An 18605-nucleotide genomic window follows, 5' to 3' on the forward strand; every position below is an offset into this window, starting at 1 on the left:
TGATCAAGGTATGATGATGGCCGCGAGGAGTCTATCAGATAACCGAGTGCATTTCTGATATTAGTGCAGATATCTTGGGGATTGGAGTATACAACGTGCAATGATCAAGGGTATGGAACTTTGTTCTGATGGGGGAGGAGAGTATCTGGTACTTAGTTTAGGAAGGCGTGGAGGAAAAAAAGTTGGGTGCCATGGAGTCATCCCAGAGATTTACACATCTTTGACGGTTGAAAAAGGGTTTCAAAGAAAGGACTTGCCCAGGCCCAAGATATCAGGTATACCTCATTATATCCCTCTTGGCCAAACTTCCTGTCCATTGTAACCCCTGGTGTAGGTCTGTCTCTGGCGATGGTGCCATGGTTGCATCTTGAAGGGTTTGCTAGTATTGGACCTTGCACATGTACATCTTGCTGACAACCAAATATTCTAATCTCCGCAGACACATTTGAAATTTGGAGTTCAAAAGTGTTCAACCCCCTATTAAATAGATTGAGATGGTTGATACACGTGCACAACCTTGCACCAACATTGCTTGCGCACCTAGAAAATCTTGAACAATACAGAGCAAGACCATGCTTCCTTCCAACATGTTTTCTGCTGTCGGGAGTTCAGCATCAAACTTGGATTCACTGCCAGATGACTTGATTTTGGAGGAGACTTTCAGACAAGTCGCCGAACTCGACCCCATTGATTTTGGTATTTGTAGCCTACACTTACCCAAGGCTCACGTTCATTTGTGATGTTCAATCTTCAAGATCAATGTAGGGACGTGTTGAAGTTCCTTATGGAGCCAAACCCCGAGCAAGAGTCTGCTGTATGTTCGAATTCATGGGTGGAGCGCGAACAGTCATTTGATCATCGTAACAGGAATTTTCTGATGTTTATTATGGGGTATACTCGACAGTAGAGCACATCATCAAAGAGAATGATACAGTACCAGGAAGGCCAAGGTTAGGATGAATATCTCACTTTTTATGACTAACATATTATCGTAGATTGAGTTACTTTGAGGACAAACACATCCTTCTCATCAAAAAGTTCACCAGTATTCACGAAGTTCCATTCCTTCACCTGGATTCAATATTCTGTCCATTTTTGGTTGGTCTCCACCGCCATGACTCGGACTACTCTATGTACACCACAATATCCAGGGTCCTTACGCTGCTCTATGCATCTGCTGTTCCAGACCTGTCGATTAAGATGAATGTGGTGACCAAGAATATGGTTCATGAGCCTAAGGTCCTTGCCATCGGGGAATGTGCATTTGCCCAGGATACAGATTCAGTTCTTCAGAAACTCAAATATGAAATCGCCTGTCATCCGGAAGTCTCGATGGCCATAATGGTTGCAATTGAAGAACACCAACCATATCACTTACCTGGACGTATGTCAGAAGCATGGCAGATGCTACTCCAGGACACCCTTTCACGCTCTTCATTCCTTTTGCTTCAAGGTGTTGCAGCACAATCTCTTGATCAACCTGTCGTGGTTGCAGGCCATACATGGTGTCACCTCGCATCTGTTTGATTCCACATTTGGGTCCGGGGAGAGAAGCCAATCAATATTGATGTTGACAATGAATTGCTGGCACGTGGCGTAAGTATATCTACAAAATACTCATCCAAGTTGCTTTATTGATGCCTTCGCTGCAGACCTTGTTTCTGAACCAAGATATGGATGTGATCGATACCATGATTGAGAAGGGCATGGTGATGATGTGGGACTATATTGCAACTGTCTTCCAGGAGGTAGTTCCAGGCAATCACATCTCTGCCATCTGAAACTCCAGTGTTACTTTCTGTGCAGATTGGGATTATCTGTGGATGGATCTGAAATGTGCAGTCCACGAAACAGCCTATGACCGATACTGCTGAGTCGGTGGCATCAGACCAAGCAAGAGGAACAAAGCAAGTGGAATGAGCAAGCACTAAGCTACTGACAGGCACTAGGTATATGTACCTAGGTGCCTCGAGGTCCAGACAGGACCCCTGGCACCTCCGAAAGACCCTCAAAACCTCCAAAAGCCCCTAGCTGCCAACCCCTACTGACACACCGCTCATGGTATGAATCGTCCCCGTGAACTACCTCTACTCTCGATCACCGGACGCGCTCGTACCCAGTATGAAGGCAGGTCTTGAAAGCAAGGAGCCTTATGTGTGGATCATGACAGTTATGTAGAGCCAAAGGCTGCTGATTTTGCACGAGACCGTGCTCTCGATCAGTCCATTTTTCTGTATAGAAGCCACTGTCCTCGCACCAGTGTTTACATCACAATCTGATCATAAGGTCACATTTATGCGTAAAACATGTATTGAGACTTTGGAACTGCTGACTATGTCAAAGGACCTACTGACTGATTACTTTTCAACTACACGGGGAATGAGCGGTGATCACACTTGAATCAAACTTGAGGGAGGCAAACATTCACTCAACTTAGAATGAATTACATATAAAAGAATGTATTATCCTCCAGGGAAAACCTCGCAAAGTGATAAATGAAATATATAAACGAGTGGAAGGGTGCCCAGAGTTCATCATGGTGCACAAACAAACGATAAACCAAAGAACAACCATCACCAAGAAAGGAAAAACATCGTAGTGATAAATGAAATATATAAACGAGTGGAAGGGTGCCCAGAGTCCATCATGGTGCACAAACAAACGGAAAACCAAAGAACGACTATCACCAAGAAAGGAAGAAAGAAAGAAAAAAGCGACACAAAATGATGCTTGATTCTTGAGATGATGTAGAACTAAGCACGCCTATACTCATACCCTGGCATGTCCGAAGGGTGTCTCTGCATCATCTCAGGAAACATGCATCCCTCAGTCCACCCATTTGGGGCCATCGCAGGTCCGGTATACATGGTATAGTCGCCTGCAGTATCTGCTGGGCCGTATAAAACTCCCAGCGACTGGTTATGGATAGGTGGGGGAGGCTGGTATTGAGTGGATTGGGGTTGGTATTGGGTGGGATAGGATTGCATGGCCTGCGGTTGCATGGGTTGGTATTGGGAGGGATAGGATTGCATTGCCTGCGGTTGCGGTTGCGGCTGCATGCGTTGGAGTTGATATGGGTATTGGTAGAATGTACCAAGGGGAAGGGGCTCTGCCGCTGGCGGAGGCTGGGACGACGACTGGGCTGGGTCACGACGATTGCACGGCCGAGGAACATACCCATGTTCTTTCTTGCGATGCTGTGTGAGGTTTGAAGAGGTGTGAGCTCTGTAGTTACAGCCATCATGAGGACAGATGAAGTGTTGCTCGCCCGTGCTAAAATGAAATCAAATGGAATTGTTGATCGGGTGGAATCGATGATGGTGATGAATGACCACGTACTGCCCATCAGTATGATCATTGAAGCTTGTTTTATGCAATGTCACAAAGTTACACCCGTCCCAGGTGCAGAAGTACGCTCTGTGTGAGTGAATATAAGTTAGGTGAGCTGCATACCATAGGGTAGAAACACTTACTTTTCTGGTGAATGCATGGCCTTGTGTATCTTGCAGTCGGCGAACTTGGCAAAAGTTTGGTTGCAGATAGAGCAAGTGTAGGTCTAAACATTACAAGAGTTAGTATTCAAGTTAATCCACGAAGTATGCGCCTGATTGGGCTTACCTTTGGCATGATTGGTTATATAAGAATATGAGTGAGGATACCACTTGTGAGGTGAATGTACGATTGAACTTGAGCGGATGATGGTGCTGGGTAAGTATTAGGGTAGGTATATATACGATTCCCTGCTGTGGTCGTGGTATTGTGCTTTGCGATGGACAAACACATGTTTTCAGTGGACAGACGCTTGTGGACCCCACTGCGGTTGTAGTATTGAGCTTTGCGATTGGCAAACACATGCAGAGTTGTGGTTTTCAGTGGCCAAACGCTTGTGGAATTCGTACAAGGATGCTTTGTGGAGGTTACTGGTGGATGTGGGCCATGTAACGCACGAATGCATTGTTGTTGAAGCAACCACATCCGTTTGAATGCTTCATCATCTGTTACAGCATCGAGCAAACACCAGGATAGAGTTATTTGCCAGAGATATGCGCGTCGATCGACATTTAACGTGGAGAATCGAGTAAAGACCGACATGGATGTCGACACTGAGGTCCGAAAATTTTCTGGAGGTCTTTGTCGTCGTGACCGGCCCGGGCCATGCAACAGGAACTCACTCGACCAATCCTTTAATTCACTAGGTGCTTTGAAAGTTCGGTCCTGGTATGCATGACCGGGCGAGAGTTGTCGATTTTAGCAGTGAGATGGTCAAAGGAATGAGATCAGACGCGCGATTGATCAGAGTCCGTACAGGTCCGACAGTGCATTTTTGTCTATTGCTACTAGTGTTGAAGTTAGCCTGCAGTATGTCGATGGAGCAAAGAGGGGATTTGTTGTGTCTGCAGTTGACACCCTTGCATGAATATAAGCATCATTGAATATCAGGAACATAACGTACCAGCAAGTTTTGCGTCCAAGTATGCCTAACTTGACATTGTGTCATTTACAACTACTTAGCGATAGTAGAACTTCATGGGAGCGGCACTATACCTCGTCAACAATCTTTCCCAACCAGCGCTTCCTCAGGCTGAATCATCGAAATCGTGCTCTCCAAACTCCGGCGCCTCGTCGAGGTACTTGTCGTCGTCGTCCCAAGCAAAGCCTGCCGGTCATGTCTGCCCTTGAAGGAGTAGATGCTTATTGAACTCTCGCGCCAGGTTGATTTCTATTGAGTGAATGAATAGTGACCGGACTTCTCTCGACTACTCACAACCAAGACCTTCGCTTCTCGTGTCCTTCCACCAGTCGCAGGTTACTTCGTCACAGTTTTGTCCTACTGCCCCCAACACAGCCAGTCCGCATTGCATTATGGCCTGTCACCGCGATCCTTGCATTTTGCGCGGCGACATCGCTAGACATGTGCATGGAGCAACCGAAACTTGCCTTTATGAATATCGACCTGCAGGTGAGTTCCTGTCGTATTCGCATTAACTGCCACACCATTGAACTTATCTCTCAGCTATCCATGTTTCGTATTGCAGCACGCACCTTTGAATGGACAGACGGAACCCTTTATTCGTGTGGCTCGCCGATCGTCAACCGACGTGCCAAAGCGAAATCTTGTGCTCGACGCAATTGATTTGGTATGTAACCCTCGAGGCTGTGGCTGGGACTGGTCGCAGGGACTGTACATCCCGCCTGAGACACATCCTACATCGTCAGGATTGGCCTTTGTTACATCCGCCCTAGTTTCTGGTCTAAAGCACTAATTTCTTTCTGGCGCGATTCACTCTGCCATGAAGTCTTTCTCTCCAGATACATTTGGATCTGTTGATGGTGGTACCATCTTCGACGACTCACTTTCCCCACACCTCCGTTATTTACGATCGAGCATCATCGCGACGCTATGCGCATTCGCCATCTACTCATTGATCAAAGCCAGTTAAGAGATCACCGTAGTTATTTGCGTACTGATATTCAGGCAACATCCAGAGCAATGCCCCCCCTTAATCGACTCTCCCTGACGCGCCACCTCTCTCAGGAAATTCTGGAGCCGTCGCTGGCATCAGTGGTTGCGTCGGATAATCATTTTCCTCGAGGGAAACTCACTTTCTCCACTCTTTGGGCGTATCGGAGCGTCATAGGCGCGTTTTTCGTCACTGGGTTCATTCATCACCTCGCACTACTCCCCTTCGACGCGCATGATAGTGCCATTTGGAATGATGGGCACTGGGATGGTCGTTGAGCGTGCCGTTTCGGGGAATAAGACAGGTGGCTGGATGGGATGGATGTGGACGATGTGCTGGATGTTGTTGTGGGGGAACGTGATGGTGGATGGGTGGGCAAAAGCTGGGATGCTTGGGAGTCCGAGCGTTTTGGATAGTGCGATGCCTATAAGGCAACCGATTGAGCGGCTGTTTGACGAGTATCTGCATGCTATTGGCAGAAAACCGTGATGGCAGAAATCTGGAGATATTTCCAGTAGCTGATACTAAAATTGTGAGATACGAGAGCAGCTAGTCCAATGAAAAATTCTGAATGCTGGTGGATGACATCCATCGACATACGTACTGGCCGCCTAGTAGTCGGTCCCACGTAAATCATTTGTATGCTCCACCACGCCTCCTCAGTGTCGAAGACAGCAGACTCAAGCCAAAGTCTTATCAAGCTAGCGTCATCTCCATCAAATTTAATTCGGCATATTGCAACTCGAGTGTTGATATAGGCTCCAGGCCAAGGAACGTAGCGCGAGCCTATCTGCCTGAGGACTCTGTATCATGATTTTAGCTAAAATTCATATATATCCCGCTTACTAATAAGCCATTTGATCTTCAGCGGCGCTTTTCCTCATGGGCGTATGGATTGATCCTTTTTGAACGAGCATGTCTGGCTTCGATGCAATCATTAACCGCAAAGCTCCTAGTACATGGGAGCTGTTCAAGACCAATCCTAGCCTTTATATAGCTTCAAAGCTATATAATAGTCTCAGCCAACAACTGCTACGTCCTTTGTCTACCCCCGTTCGCACCATATGCATATCAGACACTCACAACACCGACATATCTGCCCTGATACCACCCGGTGATATCCTCATTCATGCAGGTGATCTCACTCATTCTGGCACTCCCCGTGAGCTCCAGGTCACCTTTGACTGGCTAGTCTCCCTTCCACATGAACACAAAATCGTCATAGCCGGTAATCACGATACGTACCTTCAGACAGCCGAGGGTCGTTCATGGGTCCACACATGGCGAGATCGTGGCATAATCTATCTGGAGGATGAGGCTCACACTATCCAAGTGCGCGGTCGCACATTCAAAATCTTTGGCAGCCCTTTCACTCCGCAGCATGGCAATGGTGCTTTCCAATACCCACGTATGGGTGTCACTGGCACTCCCAGCCGTTGGTCTGTTATTCCAAACGACACAGATATTCTCATCACTCATTGTCCTCCTCACGGTCATCTCGATCTCGCTGGACTTGGTTGCAGAGCCCTGCTTGCACGTATATGGGAGCTCGGTAGGACACACCAGCCAGTGCTTCATGTGTTCGGCCACATTCATGGCGGTCGTGGAATCGAGAATATGCCCTGGGACTCTGCTCAGTCAATATGGGAGGACATTGTGCTCAAGAAAGGGGGTTGGTTTCACACTATGCATTTGCTATGGGCGATGCTTTGGGGTGGCCGGGATAATGGTATAAGGACAATTGCTGTCAATGCATCTGTGGTCGGAGGTCCGCGAGACCGTGATATCCGGCCTCCTGTCGTCATTGATATATAAGAAATCGAAATCCACTATCGCATTCACCCACTGACTAGTAACGTATTCATACCGCTAGCTCTCTACCCACTTACAAGTTTGGGTCAACACGTCATGCCCATATCCTTGTACTATCATACACTTGTAATACAGGAAAGTGTGCTCATCGCTGAATTGATTCACCCCTCTATATATCCTCCACACAAAGCCTTTAACTCCTTGATCTACGCTTCCTGGATTTTGGCCCCGTACGCGATCGCTTTCGCCTCAATGTCTGCGACCTTGGTTTTCGCTCCCCTCCTCTTGGATTCTTGGATGAGGTATTGCGACGCATCGGACATATCATAGGACTTCGCGTTCCCTCTCTTTCCAGCCTTCTCTAATTTGGCTACTAGACAGTACATCCAGGGCGCAGCGAGCACCTGAAGCCCAGGCTCATCAAATATGACTGCACCATCGCTAATTGCTTCGTTGTGGAGGCTGGTTTTAGTGTTGGGAGCAATGAAAAGTGCAGTGTGGTTGTTCATGCACCCTTCACCAAGCTGCATGGTCTTGGCGGCGCTTTTAATACCATCTCGCAAGACAGGATTGTTTGCAGTATCAAGGCTGAAGAAATCTACATCCGCCGTAGAGGCACGGGAGCCTGTACGAGATTGTCAGTTGCATCATCATTAGAAGATCGTTGAACGAATACGCACGAAGAAGAATCGTGTTTATTGCACCTCCAACAGCCACGACGGTTATCTGATTTTCTTGCTTTTCAGGTGTTTGACCGTTAGCTGTATCGCTGAAACACTGACCCATTGTGATTTATCTCAGTGGAAGAAAGATGTGTTTGACGCTCCAACACTTCGGGGCGCCGAAGCTTCCACCTTCGTCACATGCATCCAGCCGCGATTCTCGCCTCCTCCAGGCTCCACTCGTGACCCGTCATTCCACCGGTCTCACCCGGAATGTGAGGTTTACTGTACTAGAGGACTCGTTGTTTGGTTCCTGTAACATCAGATGTGCACATATTAGCAAAAGGCAAGCTTTTCCCATTGCACTCATTATATAGCCATATTCTCGACTTCGATTTTTGTCAGATCTTCTAGAGGGCATGAAAAACTGCATAACCACCGATCCATTATTTAACAACAAAAATACAAAGATGAAGCGTCAATTACGCGAGGCCCAATTACCGATATTCTACTGCCGATAGCCAAGATCAGCTAGAAACCCGGATAGATGGTGGCAAGAACTGTGACTTCTTCAAAACTTCAACTCGCCACTGTGGCACTGGCACTGCCGTACACTGCTAAGCACTGGGCGCTAATTGTCCCTTTTCAAAAAGAAGTTTGATGCTTACGGTGAGTTCATACAGCGCTGAGTGATGGAGCAACCGTGCGATTGATGGATTCAGAAAAGAGATTGAAGATGTAGACGCGAACGCGGATATCGCTGCAGCACTACATGTGTAATGTCTAGCTGATAAAACTTTATCTAGACGCTGATGAGCGCTTAGTAGAGACACAGTTGGACCTATGCCATATTCGTCCACCAAAAGTTTGTGATTCATCTTTTCATTCATGGCAGATCCCATCTGATATCACAGGGCAGTGATGCAATTTGCACATATCTTCAAGCAGCGTGTTGCATTTTAATGTTATGCAGAACTCAACTTATAAGGAAATCGGGCTTATGCCCCTAAATTAAAAGTCTACGTAGGTAACTTGAAATGACAATAGAGACAATTTAAATCTACACCGCTATGAACGTATCCTTCCATAGCCAGCACCTTGCAATCTAGAAATGTTACTAACGTACTTTAAGTTATTAGTATTCGTCTGCCGACAGGAGCTAAATATGCCTCGTCAACAAATACCAGATAATGAACAACGACTGTGAATGAGAGCTGAACAAAAACGCCTTTTTCGGCGAGTCTTTGCCGAGTATCCACACCAGAGTTGCGGCGAATAGACAGCTTCCCATGATGTATTTGTTTTCGATGAAGGCCAACATAACCAACATATGACATGCCGTTAGTATGACCTTCGTTCTGAGTATAGAACCGAGAAGGACGGGTATAGTGGGAACGCCAGCCTTCATATCGTCTTCGAAGTCACGGACATCGGTCATGATCTAAAGATATGGTCAGGGACAAATCGTGCGATCATGTGCGGTCTACTTACTGCGTGGCATGAGCGGTTGACGGTCGACCAGACTAACAGTTGAACAACGCTCCATGGAGACGGCAGCGTGTTAGTCAGATTGCCTGACTTTGACAACACGGAGAAGACCACAGCGTAGATGCCACATCTGAAGAGTATTAGTTTAGGCGTGCATCGTTCAAGGCGAAAACACGAAGACGTACCCTCGAATGATGCCATTAAAAATGGCTTTCATGCCAGGAATGCGTTTGATGACCAGGACAGGCGCCGAGGTGGAAGGCTGATGTCTGTCTCCGCCAAACCTCCCGAGGAGGCGCCTCGAGATCAGCCAAAACTTCTTGAAGCTGATCGGAGTGGTCCAGAGCAAAGCAGGAGCAACGAATGTTGCCGTGGTGAGGAGCGTCGAAATTGGACACTGAGATAGTGCAAATGCAAGGAGCACGGCGCTAACGGTGAGGAAGGTTCGCGCATATAAAAACCAAGAGGCGAGGCGTGGGCCGTTTGCGTTATTACGGTCTGACGAAAACTCCTCCTCTTTATCCTTGAGATGATCAGCACCCATGGCAAGGATATCCGATGTAACACAGATGATTATCTGCGAAGATAACTGCATGAGCGATATGATCTAGTATCAAATTAATGAGCGTACCGGTCTCCAGTCGATACCTGCGTTGGCAGACATGACATAGGACATAAGGGCCGAAAGGGCCAAGCTGTTCGTCGATATTACGATGGGTCGCAAGAAGAGTTCATCTGCAAGCTTCGGGATTGTGAGGGTTGACATCTTGGATCGAGACTGAATGATAGACAAATGCTACTCTTCTCCCGGCTTCTTATATCTGGTGCATCCCCGTTACGTTACTCAAAAGATTGGCACTGACCAATTTAGGTCATCTGCACGAAATTAGAATTAACGCCCAATCCTCGTTCAATCCTGTGTGTTTTCAGCACTGGCGCCACCCGGTATTTACCTTGCTTGGAGTGCTTGGCCAAACTTGAAGGCAGTGCGAGAAGTCAAAGTATTATTGTCCAGCTCGGGTCGTTCGCATGTACGGACAGTGTCCTACAACAGTTGGTCATACGCGAAAGAAATATTGAGACATATCCAGGTGTACTGTGCAGCACTTACATTCAAACATGTCGGCCAATATTTGAATTCCTATCATGCAAAGTTTGCGTTCAACGTTCTGGTTGCCTGTCGACCATCTGTTCGCTTGATTAGTGAGAAGAAAAACAAATCAGACTAGAGAACAGTCCGTGACGTCGATGCCGTAGATTTATTCTTGGAAAATGATTTGTTGCACCCAGCCATACCGAAGTACACCGTGAGTGAGTCACACGCACGACCGCCTTGCACAATGCTATGTTTGTCGTTTGTAGCAAATCTATTAATAGCCGATGCCAAGACTCGACAAGGAAGCCCAACTAAGTATGATGTCATCCGTACCTACGGGTTTAGTAGTGCGTAAGACTTCGGTTGCGTTCCGGACACGCATTTTTTCGAGCTGGGAAGGATGAGGCGGTATGCATTGTGACTCACTGGCAGAGCCTCAATCACCAAGAATGCCACCAAGTTGCGCTCAAGCTGATAAGGAGGCGGTGAGCAGGTGGTACTGAACCTTGGATGTCTCCGAGTTCGGTTCTAGCCGCAGTGACGCCCAAGAGACGCCGTTCGATTTGCTGTATAAGCGTCTAATACCAATCTAATACAAACGCTAAGCTATATATCTAGACGCCCACGACTCCATCGAGCTCCCGATCACACCGGTTCAACATTATAATACAATATTTGCCGACATACAACCCGACACGACCGGGTCACTGCAAATATTGACCGACAACAGTTGGTAACGAGGTGCTGGTGAATGGATGTTTGCGAGAACATGGTTGTCTATCGCCTGTACTGCGGCTTGCCTTTATTTTTATTAGCATGACATTATTGATAAGTACTACCACCCGCCCAGAGCATTATTCAAGGATCGGTCGGAACCATTTCTATCCTTGCTTGACCGAGGACAGGATCTCCATTGCCCAATAACAGCGCCAATTCCTTCTCATCCCATCCTCTTTGTCTCGCCGTCTCTTCAACCCTACGTACAATCTCCCTGCTCCAAAGTGCATTATCCTCTTCTGATTTGTCGTCGACAACTTCCAGGACATCGACACCCATCCCTCCTAATAGCTCACCCAAAGGGTACGCACCTGCGAACTCCCAATCAAGGACAGCTTGCACCTGCGTCCCGCGCATGATGATATTCCGACCGTGAAAGTCTCCGTGCACGAGCACATATGGCTCATCGTCAGCGACAAAGCTGGTCTCTAGCTGACACTTCTTATCTCGTAGCTGCTGCACAAAATCTTCGACAGACGTGAGTTCGAAAAAGTCGGAATCGATATCGGACGCGGGGGCATGGGTATAGTAGTATATCTCTTTATCGTAGCAAGCGAGAATGTATTCCTTTGTGGTTTCGTATGGACCGATGGGGTAGCATCTATTGGAATGAAATTTACCCTGTCCAAAAATGTAATACATCAATCGTCAGAAAAGTCAGATGCAAAATGTGACGAAGACTCACCCGTCCCTTGAAAAGTTTGCTTCCCTCTACGGTCGGTCCAAGGGCATGGCTTGTGGGACTGGCAAATCCGCCTATAGCACTGAAACGCGTCTCCGCCATATCAACGATTATCTCAGCGATCTTCAGGGCGACTGAATGTTTCTCCGCCTCGGTATAGCGAGTCCATATACTGCTCAAAGGCTCGCCATCGATGTATTCTTGAGCGACAAATGGGTTCAGTCCGTCAGCGCGAAATGCGTATATCTTGGGGACTGGAATATTTGGACAACGTGCGGATATCAAGGATATGGAAGCGACTTCGTTTAATATCTGGTGAGGTAGGAGAGTATCTGGTTTCGGAAGGCGTAGAGCAAAACACTTGGGTGTCGTGGAGTCGTTCCAGCCTGAAAGCTGTTTTAGGAAGAATTTAGCTCGACAACGACTGATCAGAAACTCAAGGACTTGCCCAGGATATCAAATATACCTCATTGTATCCCCCTTCACCAAGCTTCCTGTCCACTATAACCTCCGGTGTGGGTCTGTCATCGTCACCTTTACTGATGGCACTGCTAGCATCTTTGAGGGTCTGCTGTAGTACTAGGTTTGTAGTAAATGATTGCGTAATAGACATTGCAGCGCTCTTGCCAGTGGTGTTTCGTGAAAACCGTAGTTACAGAGTTTGCACTGGTGGTGGGTTGATGATGGTATTATGTGGATACCACTGGAACATTGAGTCCCATTGACTATGGTATTGATTGTTTATGAACGAGGAAAACCTTCGCACGATCCAACGTGGATTTGTCTAATGGTAACGAGCCTCCGCTCCTTGTCACGATCAGAACTTGGTGTCAGTCAGAGAGATCGCATTGCTGTGGAACGCCACAGCCACAATCGTCAGTTGACAGTGATCTTGTGTGAACAAGGTGATCAGGCTCCTATCCAGCACTAAGTAAGACATAAGCTGTAATACAATGATCATTCACAAGAAATGGTAACACAAGAGTTCGCTGCGTGAATATGCAAGCGGTCTCACTTCATATCTGATGAAGTAGCAGAGGCTGCATTTGTGGAAGGCGCAAAGCAAAAAAACTTGAACATAGAATTATCCCAGCTAAAGAGCTATCATGGGACTAATTAACTCGACAAGTGGCAAGAACTCTGAAGAACGACTTACCCGAGATGTACCCTCTTCGCCAAACGTCCTGTCCACTCTAGCTGCTGTATCATCTCCCCTCATTGCGACACAGCTTGCAACGTTGAGGTTGTCCAGTAGTCCCAGGTTTGTAGTAGTAGACTTTGGGATGAAACTGGCATTTCACTTGGTGCTTGTTGCATAAGCCAACATGCCTACAGACTTGGCAGTGGTGAGTTGTTGGCATATTGATACAGGTTAAGTGGATAGATGTTGAGTGTGATCATGAGTCGGAGCGACAATATATGTAATCTCGGCAGCAGTTCTGGTACCTTGTTATCAGTCCGACCGTCCCATCCGTCTTGTTTAGATGACCTCTCACTGACATGTGTGACTTGTCAGGACTGTTTGACTACTGTATCGGTGTGTCCAATTTGAGCTCCAAGGGTTTAGATGTGCAAGCAGGATTCGACCACATGACTTCACCTCCGCACCTTGGAATGGAGTTTTTTTCTTGCGACCAGCAGCTACATCAACGGTGTGTTTCGAGCTTTCTCCTGAAAATAAGTTGAAATTCCGACGTCAAGGCTGCAGCGGTATTGATCGTGACGCGTTTGAAGGTCAAGTGCTGAAATGCAGTGAACGGAGGGAATTGCGCCAACGAAGGGAAGAGGATGGGCTGGTAGGAGCTGCAGGACGAGGCTCGGTGTCGGTATCAGTGTCCCAGAAGTCCTTTCCCTATACCAGTGTCAGACCTGCAAGAGACGAAAAACAAGAGATCATACTGACATATATCGCCAAGCCTCTGTTCACGCGCTGCTGCTTGGAGACCTGACTAGCGTGCAAGATCTGACGAGACGGATAAGCAAATGAGTAGGGCATTGACAACTGAGCATCTATCGATCGAACTGGATGTCCCTAGTAAAGAAGATACCATAAGAAAGAGAAACACATAAAGCTTTCCCTGAGATTCGCAGGGTCTTGCTTCAGCCGCAAGCTGAATTATAACCAAACAAACATACTCACATGATCATCCCTGCATGTCTGAGACCTGCATCGAGGCTCTACATATATCTTTGCGCCCAATCCAACACTGATGATATATCTTCCATCAGGGGACATGACAACATGCGTGAGTATATCGTCGTGCAAGAGCGGGTCACTGACTGGCTGATCGGTCCTGAGATCCCAGATACCAATCGAGTAGTCAGCTGCTGCGCCAACAAGATAGATCTGAAAGCCATTTTGTTAGTGCAGCAGCATTAGGGGAATGACAGAAGGAGTGTACGACCATCGATTCATTTGGAGATATTGCCATTGAGCCTACCATTCTTCCGTTACTAGTCCAAGGACTCCCCACTGCACTCCATCTATTGTCCACTGACAAATCGAACCATCGCCTGACGCGCTCAGCATATTGTAGCTTGTGTCCAAGCAGGCAAGGCCTCGGATGAATTTGGAATGACCTTCGATGACGCACTCTGGCGTCAAGCTCCCTGGTGGACATCCTGGCATTGGTTTCTTCCATGACGTGATCTAGGTATCGTAATTTACGAAGTAGGACAGACCAAACGATGAGATGTGCTGTTCGCAATGAGTCGTCCAGGATGATCGATCGATCTGTGTTTCACATGAGTTCCTCGCTGTTAATGGCATATTCTCTGCCCACTTAGTCGCACCCCTGGTGAACGTTTCCAGGAAGCCATTACGAGTGAGACATCCTGATAGTATATTCTATCATCCGACATCTTATGCTGCCACTATTGGAGAGGAAACGCTCATTCCTACTCGTTTCTCGTCGAGTGAGTCAGTAGGTATGAAAATGCAACCACTCACCTTCCCAAAATATATCTTGGCGATACTGTGTGCCATAGGGTGGTGGATCTGTCTCCTTCATCCCGACGAAGTGCGCTGACCACCGGTGAGCTCGACATCACACCTCTTTCTCTACCTCTTCGTTGTGCTGATTGCCCGACTCGGCCATGTCACTGACAAAGAAAGTTTTTAATTATCGCACTCTGTACAGACGCATTGATAGAGTTCGATACTACAGACATTGAATCGTCGAAGGCGAGGAGAGATGGTGAAAGTGATGAGGAGACCTGCTAGATGGTCAGCTTGAGTTGCATGCTGATGGCCGTGCTTTGAATGTCGGGGCAGTTCTCTACAAGTTCTAATAGATTGTCATACATTATGACAAGGAGCGATCAAAGTATGGCCGCGAGGAGTCCACCGGACAACCGAGTGCATTTCTAATATATAAGTGCGTATATCTTGGGGATTGGAGCATACTTGTCAAGGGTATGGAACTTTGTTTACATAATATCTGAGAGAGGAGAGTTAGTTTCGGAAGGCGCAGAGAAAAAAACTTGAATGTCACGAAGTCGCCCCAGAGAGTTACACATCGTGGGAATTTGACAAGGAGTTGACTAGGAAACAGGAGGGTTTCACCGTTTCGGAGAAAGGACTTGTGCAGTTTGAGTTCTAACGCGAGCCTGCGAGCATAGAGCTCAAACTAGTGCTTACTAAGCGAGTGAGCGCCATAAGCAGTAACGCGTAGTTATACGCGTACCTTGTCTTTATCCTTATTGCGCCTTCACTCGCTCACTTTTACTCAGTTTGAGGATTCGGCTACATACATAATTTTCGTATTATTACCACTATTCTTATGACTTCGACAGAATCGCCGAATCCTGGGCATCCTGAAGGAGCCGGAGGAAAAGACACAGGGACCTTCATCCGGCAGGGAGAAGGCCTGTTATCTGACGAGTATGCGTCTAGAATAGCGTCGTCCCTCGCGAAGAACAACCACAAACGCGTGAATCTTCACGATCCAGATGCTGTAGAAGCAGAGAACACTGCGCGCGCAGAGCGCAATCTGACAAGAGCTCACCTAAGGATAGATGACAACCATATCGAAGATGTTTCGGATGACGAGCCTATGCTCGACGAAGCTTCCTCCCCGGAGAAGGACTTCACCACTAAACCCACCATTCCTGGCTACATCCTTGAAGCGGTGGACTTCATAGGGTCGTTAACACCTACCACAAAGAGTATTCTGGCCGCGCTGACATCCAAAGGACAAGCGCCGGCTGCCGTTGGTTCAATGGAAGCCTCCAGTTCCGGAGCCGCTTCTGACGCACCCGTCTTCACTGAAGCGAACACGCGCATTGTCGACGGCGAAGTAACCGCCTTCGAAATTCCTCGCGTCCTCTTGAACCTCGTGAGGTCTAAGGTACACATCCCACTTACATTACTCACTCTGTCGTCTCTCCGCAAGATTCACGAGGACCCAGCTAGCGTTAAGATGAAGAAAGGTCTGGTGACAGACGACCCAAAGTTATTCGTCATGGACACCTCCTCTGGTTTTCCTCCGGAGTCGAGCTTACCACCTCATCTTTTCTACGAAGCTGCCTCCAATTTCATCAGATTGCTTGGGCTGGTCGCCGACGACGCGACGGTGAAGCGTTTCACGGACCACCGTGACTTCTGCCTATCGAGGGATGAATTCGGAGACAATTTCGATTCAATCCTCGCCTTCGACGTGGAAATTCGCAGGCGCTTTTTCAATACGCATACTTTCCCTTCTCGAGCTGCTTATCTTGATAGATGGAAGAACGTGTTAATCAAGACGTCCCTCTCTCAACAAGGCTCGAGCAGCAATCGCTACCAACCATACCCGTCCCGCAAACCAGAAGGTTTTTCGTCGACGAGCGTGTCGAACGACGGAAAGTCCTTTCGGAGGGGCAAGGGAGAACAATCATCCGAGCATCTTCTTTGCGTTATCTGCGGTAGACTCGGACACAGGGCCAGCAGTTGCACACACATGCACACTGCAAAGAACGCACCTGTCATTAGCATGTGGACTGACAAACTCATCCTTAAGTCCTCCTCAGCCCCAATATGCATCTCCTTCAACATCGGAAGGTGTTCACCAACCAAGCACTCGAGTGACATCGTCCACGTTTGTTCCATCTGCGGAAGCAAGAGTCATGGAGCCAATTCAAAATCCTGCATCTGAAGTCTTACGGAAAATTGTAACGCCTTACGTCCCCAAAGCTTTCGACACTTTCTTGCAGCGCTTCAACCTATCTGAAAAATATCCTGATATCGTTTTCAACATGCAGCACGGTTTTCCCATCGGAAATATCCCACCCCCGACTCGTACTTACATTCCAAAAAATCATAAATCGGCTTTGGAGCACATCAATGTTATCCGCGCGTATTGTCACGAGGAAGTGGCCCTTGGAAGAATGTCCGGCCCATTCTCAACAGACGAAGTCTCAAATATCCTTGGTGGACACTTCGTATCGTCTCCGTTGGGCGTGGTAGAGAAAGCGGGAGAGCCAGGAAAATTCAGAGTCGTTCGTGACTTATCATATCAAAATTCTGACGGCTATTCAGTCAACGGCTTCTTGGATTCAGACGACTTCCCCACCGAATGGGGAACAGCAGCTCAAATCGCTGAGATTGTTAGTATTCTCTCTGTCACGTTCGCACGCTCAGATGCTTAGTTTCTCGCACGCCACGGCGTTTTGCTCTTGCACGCCTTGGCGTCTTGCTCTTGCACGCTTCGGCGTCTTGCTATTTGCACGTTTCGGCATCTTGCACCTTGCACGCTTCGACGATATTTCCTTCTTTGCACGCTTCGGCGTTAGTGCTTCTTGTACCTTGACCGCATATATGCGCCTTTTGCATTCGTTCTGACCTTGTGTGACACACAGGTAGCCTCAGCTCCTCCAGGAACACAAGCCGCCACGCTAGACATCGAGGCTGCTTACTGCACCGTTCCCGTGTGGCCTCCACACAAACGTTTCCTCGTAGTCGAAGTCGATGGGCAACTTTTCATAGATCACGTCTTCCCTTTCGGACTTGCTACAGCAGGAGGCGTCCAAGGTCACGTAGCTGACGCCACCGTGGACATCCTTCACTCGTTAGAACTCGGACCCATCAAAAAATGGGTCGACGATCACACCTTCTTCAGGTTCGCTATTAGCGGCGGCTTACTGCTGTCAGATGGTTCCTTGTCCCCGTTCGTGTACAAACACGGCCTTGCGGACATTTACGCGCGTTCGAAGCCCTTAGGAATCCCGTGGCACCCAAAGAAGTGTCGTGATTTCGCCTTTATCTTCATCTATCTGGGCTTTCTTTGGGACCTAATTCAAAGGTCCGTCGCACTTCCGGACGAGAAGCGGGTCAAATACCGCAACAAGTTAATAGCTATACTTGACCTGCTGAACAAAGGATTCGGCATTTCGTTCAAGGATGCAATGAGTCTTAATGGTACCCTATCTCACGTCGCCTTTGTTATTCCGCACGGTCGTGCTTACTTAGCCAACCTTTGTACCTTCATAGCATCATTTCCTTCAGGCGCGAAGTTCGCCAAACGTCACCCACCTCCATCAGTCAAGAACGACCTCAAATGGTGGTTCAACACACTCTCTCTCCCGTCCAGCGCTCGTAGCTTATCCCCACGAGGAGCGCCGAAGGACTTAGACCTATGGGTCGATGC

At 47.8% G+C, this 18605-nt stretch overlaps 2 protein-coding genes across 2 annotated transcripts; one reads left to right on the plus strand and one right to left on the minus strand.

Moving 5' to 3' along the window:
* Positions 1-9095: 9095 nt before the first annotated feature.
* On the minus strand, positions 9096-10190 carry F5891DRAFT_966162 (uncharacterized protein; the record flags this gene model as incomplete). Its single annotated transcript, XM_041376216.1, has 4 exons — positions 9096-9377; positions 9428-9554; positions 9610-10001; positions 10056-10190. 4 exons carry the CDS (start codon positions 10188-10190, stop codon positions 9096-9098), a joined length of 936 nt encoding a protein of 311 aa, XP_041217161.1.
* Positions 10191-15682: 5492 nt separating this feature from the next.
* Positions 15683-17357, plus strand: F5891DRAFT_182174 (uncharacterized protein). Its single transcript, XM_041370821.1, has one exon. The coding sequence runs from the start codon at positions 15762-15764 to the stop codon at positions 17112-17114; it is 1353 nt and encodes a 450-aa protein (XP_041217162.1). The 5' UTR covers positions 15683-15761; the 3' UTR covers positions 17115-17357.
* Positions 17358-18605: the final 1248 nt, after the last annotated feature.

The sequence above is a fragment of the Suillus fuscotomentosus genome (assembly GCF_016647785.1).
Source record: "Suillus fuscotomentosus strain FC203 chromosome Unknown F5891scaffold_180, whole genome shotgun sequence".
Classification (NCBI taxonomy): Eukaryota; Fungi; Basidiomycota; class Agaricomycetes; order Boletales; family Suillaceae; genus Suillus; species Suillus fuscotomentosus.

Bases quoted from the DNA above. Each gene is read 5' to 3' on its own strand.
- F5891DRAFT_182174 (XM_041370821.1), top strand. From the start codon at position 15,762: ATGACTTCGACAGAATCGCCGAATCCTGGGCATCCTGAAGGAGCCGGA.